This window comes from Peromyscus eremicus, chromosome 23 (assembly GCF_949786415.1).
Source record: "Peromyscus eremicus chromosome 23, PerEre_H2_v1, whole genome shotgun sequence".
In the NCBI taxonomy this organism is placed as follows: Eukaryota; Metazoa; Chordata; class Mammalia; order Rodentia; family Cricetidae; genus Peromyscus; species Peromyscus eremicus.
This window is the reverse complement of record NC_081438.1, coordinates 4,243,965-4,250,199: the sequence shown is the minus strand read 5'-3', so window position 1 is coordinate 4,250,199 and position 6,235 is coordinate 4,243,965. Positions and strand designations below refer to the sequence as shown.

The 6,235-nt window shown below is 52.3% G+C and overlaps 1 protein-coding gene across 1 annotated transcript in view; it reads right to left on the bottom strand.

The window, feature by feature from the left end:
• Positions 1 to 559: 559 nt before the first annotated feature.
• Myo1h (myosin IH) overlaps positions 560 to 6,235 on the bottom strand; it is a 49,500-nt gene continuing 43,824 nt past the window's right edge. The window contains exons 23-31 of the mRNA XM_059249615.1: positions 5,825 to 5,984; positions 4,509 to 4,592; positions 3,473 to 3,566; positions 3,312 to 3,367; positions 2,465 to 2,600; positions 2,168 to 2,238; positions 1,957 to 2,054; positions 1,572 to 1,671; positions 560 to 826 (exon numbers count right to left, since the gene is read on the bottom strand). Coding sequence (XP_059105598.1) covers positions 803 to 826; positions 1,572 to 1,671; positions 1,957 to 2,054; positions 2,168 to 2,238; positions 2,465 to 2,600; positions 3,312 to 3,367; positions 3,473 to 3,566; positions 4,509 to 4,592; positions 5,825 to 5,984 — 823 coding nt within the window. The 3' untranslated portion in view covers positions 560 to 802. The remainder of the gene's footprint in view (positions 827 to 1,571; positions 1,672 to 1,956; positions 2,055 to 2,167; positions 2,239 to 2,464; positions 2,601 to 3,311; positions 3,368 to 3,472; positions 3,567 to 4,508; positions 4,593 to 5,824; positions 5,985 to 6,235) is intronic.

The following is a 6,235-nucleotide window of genomic DNA, read 5'->3' as shown; positions in this document are numbered from 1 at the left end:
CAAGTCCAGTGTTTGTGGCAACTGGGGCCCACACCCCCAGCAGGTCCTGACACAGCCTTCTGTTGCCTTCCTGGGGAAGGTGGGCTGGCTGTTGGACCGCTCTGTAAGTCGTCCCGTTTAGGTGCAAGCTCCCATCCCTGCTGCTCACTGCTGGTACTCAGCCCCAAGTCCCTGGTCATGTTAGCCCATCACTAACCTTCCAGTCCGCACTGTGGAAACAAGGCTGGGAGCTTTAGACATGCTCACTGTTGTACAAGCGTCTGTGGACACATGTAAAGTAAATATTAAACTGTGCTTCTCTTCACACCTGCCTCCGGTCATTTCGGGAATGCTTGTCTGCGGGGCTGCTGATGTACAGCAAAGCGCAAGGGCCCGCCTCCTACTTCACAGTCCAGTCTGTTCAGGAGGATGTAAACACCCTGTAGGATCTAAAGCACCTGTGCAAACCTGGCCCAGTCCCTGGCAACATGGAAGTGTCATTTACAGCAGCATTCAAGTTGTGCCTCTCGATGACATTTTTCCTTTACTCCCAAGGCTGCCACCCACCCTGTAATGACTTCTTGGGTTCTGCTGGGGACAGGTGGATGACTCAAGGTTGGCTCCCAGGAAACATTTGATGCAGTACCACCTGGCACCCAAGCAGCTGAGGTCTGGCTTTGTCATATAGCACAGGTTCTGCTAATGTAATCCATTCTCCAGGAGCTGCTGGCACTGTCCTTGAAGGCATGGCTAACTGGATCAAATCCGTGCTTGCTCAGTTGGAATACAAACAGTGACCTTAAGGGGCAAAGGTCATCCTCTGTCAGGTCTTCTTCCCTGCCGACACCTGAGGAGAAGGACACCTGGCTTTAGAGGCTCAGCCCTGGAGGAGGGAGCCCCCTCTACCTCCTAAGGGACCAGCCAGGTTAGAAAGGAGCGCAGAGAAACCTATCAGTGCCCCATCTTCAGCCTTGGGTAGGCATGGAAGAAGATGGACTGTGTGGCCACGGGGTCCTGGCAGCACTCACATCACTAAAAGATTGCGTACTTCACATTTAGAGTGGACCTCCACTTGTCTCTGACCGGGGTGGGGAGGGGCCACTTCGTTGTGAAAGGTAAGTGTGAACTATTTATACCTGCAGACCGGTTTTACATATTAGCGTAAGTATATACAGAAAATGCATTTCATAGATCCCACCTGCTTTCAGCATGTCGCCTCCTTACAGCATACCACCCCAAATCATCCTCGGATTGCTACGACCCAGAGCGAACGGGGAGGGCCTTGTGACCAGTGTTTGAGAACTAGCCTCCAGTTTTCACAAACCTGTGAGGCTCCTTAGACCTAGGATCTTCTGCAGCTCAGGGTGGTACCTGAGCACACAGGAGAGCCTTTGGTGAGCCAGTGATCATCTGGGCTTTAATACTTGTGACAACTGATGACAAGTGAGACCTGGCCATCCTTCTCACTCACTATTGTATTTCAGGTGCCCTCTGGTCCCTTTCTTCCAGAGTACAAGAGGGGAAATGGACTCAGTTTGTTACATGCACATACAGATCCTCTAGCACTTCCTCCCTCCCACGCAGCCACTCACCACTGTTAACTGTCCGTTTTTATCCTTATAGACCTGGTCTTCCACTCCAGTCTCAAAAACTATTGTGCCTTCTTTCCCAGGACTGATGTAAAACTGTAAACTTAAAATACATCGAGTGACAAGTTACTGTCGTGCTATTTAGCCTGCGAAAGAAACTCCCTTGGCTAGCCGGGCGGTGGTGGCGCACGCCTTTAATCCCAGACTTCTGTGTCTACCCTGAGCCCAAGATCAGGGTGGATAAAAGGATGTTATTTGCTACAGAGGCAAGGGGAGTCTCTGTACCCCCTAGACCCCAGTGGGGGACCCCACACACACACACACACCCCGCATCTTTATGCAGCTGGGACTCATGCTGGCAGCCTTGTAATGGTGAGTAAGCCCCTACCTTCCTTGAACAACCCGGACGGCATGTTCCTTCTTAATCAGCATGGCCAGTTTAGTGGCGACCTCGAATATGTGCTCACACTGCAGAATGGCATCCCCCTGTGGAGACAGGTGGCAGGGGGTTCAGGACGAGTGGTGTGAATGTGGAGGTTCCGCGGGGTTCGACTTAGTTTCAGCCACAACAGCTCGCTGGGGCCGGAAGCTGCAGCTACCTTTTGCTGTTTGTCCCCCGGTGAAACGTGAAGAACCAGGATTCCATCGCTCAGGCTGCTAGTGGAGACCCCTTAGAGATCCAGAGGTTGGCATTAATAAAGAAGAGGGGGCCCGGGGAGATGGCCAAGCATGAGGACCTTTGTTTGGATACCCAGCACCCACGTAAAAGTGAGACATAGTGAAGGTACCTGTAACCCCAGCATTGGGGGGGGGGGGTCAGATAGGTGCCTTCACTGAGCCCCACAGCTCAGTGACCCCATCTCAGAACATGAGAGACTCTCAGAGCGCTCACCCACCTCTCAGGGCTGAGTATTCAATCTTCTGCTTGATTCTGGAAAGTTCCACCACGTACGCTGCCCTCGGAGTGAGGAGGAGTTGCCGCTGACGTGCCTTGAAGCCTTTCCTGTCATACTTGATGACCGGGACGCCGTACTGCAAGGTGGTTGGTGTCACCAGGAGGGGAAGGCCACCTCACCCGAGGGCAGGGGACAGCCTCTCCTGGAATCCAGTGGTGCTGCCTCAGACGCTCAGACTGACTCAGCTTTTGAATGAACGCCTTTGCTTTGCTGCCCTGGTTCTGGAAGATTTTGATTCTGAGTTCTACCTCACGACTCAGCCCTCCGAGGAAACCCAGGCTGCAGCTCCAGCCTCCCAGGTCTGCTCTGAGAGGAGAGCATTCGTGCCTCCTGGGTTTTCATAGTCGGGGGGATCTCCATTCTCTCGTGTTTTTCCAGAACTAAGCAGGCGAGAGCAGCCACCAAACATACAAGCAAGGGCCTCACTCATCCCCTCAGCCACCCCACAAAGCCACATACGATTAGAACCCGCCTGGGAACTCCTGGCGGCTGTGTTGAGAGACGAGTGTCAATACTGGTCATCAGTCAACCGCCCCTCACCAATATGGTGTTTAGAAAAGCAAACCAGGATGGTTTGGGGGGCTGGCAGAACGCAGGAATGGCAGTAGACCTCTGTTGGCAAATGCCACCTGGTAATCTTAATGCCCAGAGTGGCAGTGGGGGGCCCCAGCCAACCCAGCTGCACCCGTGTGTTGAAGCGGCATTTCTAGACACTCACAGGGAGAACACGCCCCGGCCTCAAACATAAGAAGGGTCTTGGTGGAGGCCGCACACAAGGTGGGTGTACCTGGATTTTCTCACTGCCGAGGAGTTGAAGCACTTTGGGATTTATGTCGCTTTCATCTGGGGAAGGAACCAGAACAGCAGGAGTGTCACCAGCCCCGTGGGGAAGGCCTGCCCCCTGCTGGGTCTGTGCTCCGCCCGTGACTTGTCCCACAGCACACTTACCCAGCCGGCTGCTGGCAAAGGGTTGCTTTAGGCTGTCTGTGTAACGTGCCTTCTTCCCCTTGAATATTTCACTCGTGACCACCTTTTGCTGCATCTGGTAACAGATAGTTCAGAGCGTAGAGTAGGCGGCCCGGGCTGTTTTCAGACAGTCTTGTTACAAATGCCCTACAGCTTACACCGGTGAAGGGGGGGGGGGGGGCTGATACTTTGGTGGGTACCCTTTACTCATACTGGTTCCTCAGGGTGGAGGTTTCGGAGCTTCAGGGAGTATAGTGGTTTGAAAGAAAATGGACCCCCAAAAGGCGTAGCACTATTAGGAGGTGTGGTCCTGTTGGAGGAAGTGTGTCATCACGGTGGAGGTGGGTTTTGAGGTCTCTCATATGCTCCAGCCACACCCAGTGAGACAGACCACTTCCTGTTGCCTACCTATCAAGATGTGGGACTCTCAGCTCTGCCTGCATGCCACCATGTCACACCATGGTGATAATGGACTAAACCTCTGAAAATGAAAGCCTACCCCAGTTAAATGTTTTTTGTAAGAGTTACCTTGGTCATGATGTCTCTTCACAGCAATAGAAACCCTAAGAGCATCTCTCTCTAGACCAGAACTCTGCAACTCCAGCCCAGGGGCAGTTGTGGCCTGCTGCATGTATTTGTAAGTAAAGCTTTGTTGGCACATAGCTATGGCATTTCCATACATGTGTCTGTGACGGCTTTCTGCTACAGCAAGAAAGCAGAGGAGCCACGGGGCATATGGCCCAGGGAGCCTCAAAGATTGACTCTGCAGCCCTTCACGGAAAGGGTGACAGGTAAGAGTCCTGCCTCATGCAGTGCAGGGGCCATCTGGATTCTGTTCCCATGGTGACAACAAGGGATGCTAATTGTAGCAGCTGATACTTTTCAACTCCTCTGTAAGTCATGGGAGTAGTGTGGCCCTTGGCTCAGAGGTGGACGGTAAACGTCGACTTTAGTACTAATAATCTGACTTGCAAGGCTGGTCCCCACCGCCATGCCGATGCCATGCCTTCTGCCCTACCATGGCTTTCCACTCCGCTGAGACTCCCCGGCAGTACTTCCGAACAAGGTTCCTCATGCACAGCTTCCGGAGCAGATTCGAAGCCTGTGGGGAGAACACACTCCTTTCCCACCCACCTCACACTCCCTCCCTGCCTCGGGCTGTGGTGACCCACGTGGCAGCTTTTAAGACCAGACATGGCGGTATGATTTCAGTGGGACATCAGTATCTTTCACTCAAGGCCAGTCATTCCCCGCTGGTCCCCCTCCAGCAGGTCAGCACTACCGAACTAGATTTTGCTAACTTGAGGAGAACCACTAAAGGGGAGGCTGTGAGACTAAGTCTTGCAGAGTGGGGCTGGGGTGGAGCCCAGGAATCTTAAAGTAGCTGACACTGTAGTCTACAACAGCAGTTCTCAACCTGTGGGTCATGACCCTGTAGCTGGAGAATTTCTCTCCAGGTCCCGCCAAGCCCCTGAAATCCCGTGGTCCACTTATAAAATAAACACACAGACGCTTATACTATTTAAACTGTTTGGCCTAATGGCTCAGGCTTCTAGCTAGCTGTTCTTACATCTTAAATTAACCCATTTCTATTAATCTGTAAGTTGCCACATGGCTCGCGGCTTACCGGTATCTTAACATCTTCTCATGGCTGCTGGCAGCGTCTCTCTGCCTCAGCCTTCCACTTCCCAGACCTCTCCTCTCTCTTTGTCCGGCCTGTACTTCCTGTCTGGCTACTGGCCAATCAGCATTTTATTTATCAATCAATCATCCACAGCATGATCCCTTGGTGAAAGGACCGTTTGACACCACCACCCCAGGGATTGCTTATCAGATATCCTGCATACTTACATTATGACTCATAACAGCAGAATTACAGTTATGAAGTAGCAACACACATAATTTTATGGTTGGGTATCACCAAAATAGGAACTGATTAAAGGGTCACAGCATTAGGGAGGTTGAGAACCACTGTTCTAGTACATTCTTTGTGGAGCCCATGGCAATCACTTAGCTTCAAGACTGCTACAGCATGGTTGGAAACCAGAGTACGCTGTCACATGTCTGTAATCTCATTGCCTGGGAGGCTGAGACAGGAAGGTTACAAGTTCAAGGCCAGCCTGGGCTATATAGTAAGTCCCCGTGTATTTGAAAAGGCTCTGTCTAAAGTGTCTGTTGGATTTATAACCCCACTGATGAATTCTGAGGCATACCACTTATTCTGAGACCTTTGAAAAGCAGCCCCGTCGAGCCAAAGAGAGAGCAGAGCCACACAGCAGGTATGATCTCAGAGCCCCATCATCTGCAGTAACAGCCTGCCTGCTTTAGACTTACATCTTCCAGGATGCCAGGAGGCCTCAGCCAGCTCTTGTCCAGGACACTCTTTGGCACATGGTAGCGAAGATTCAAGATGTAATTCTTCCTGACAAGCACTACAAACTCCTCATTGTCAGGGCAAAGGGGTTTGTCACGGTTGATGAAACCCTTGACGAACCTCAAGAGGGAAGTGACAGAGGTGGTTTACACAGCCACACAGGCCAGGGACCGGTAACGTGGCACCCCCACCCCGCCACACCTGCCCCAGCGGCATGTTCTGGGCCACCCACACCGCCTTCTGTTCTAACTAGCTGGAGCTAGCTGCCGGTTAAAAAATGAGCAGCATGACATAAAAGCCAGACTTCAGTTCTCCCTGAAGAGGAAGGCTGGCCGTGCTGGCTGGGCAACTCTCCACTGGGCAGACCCGTG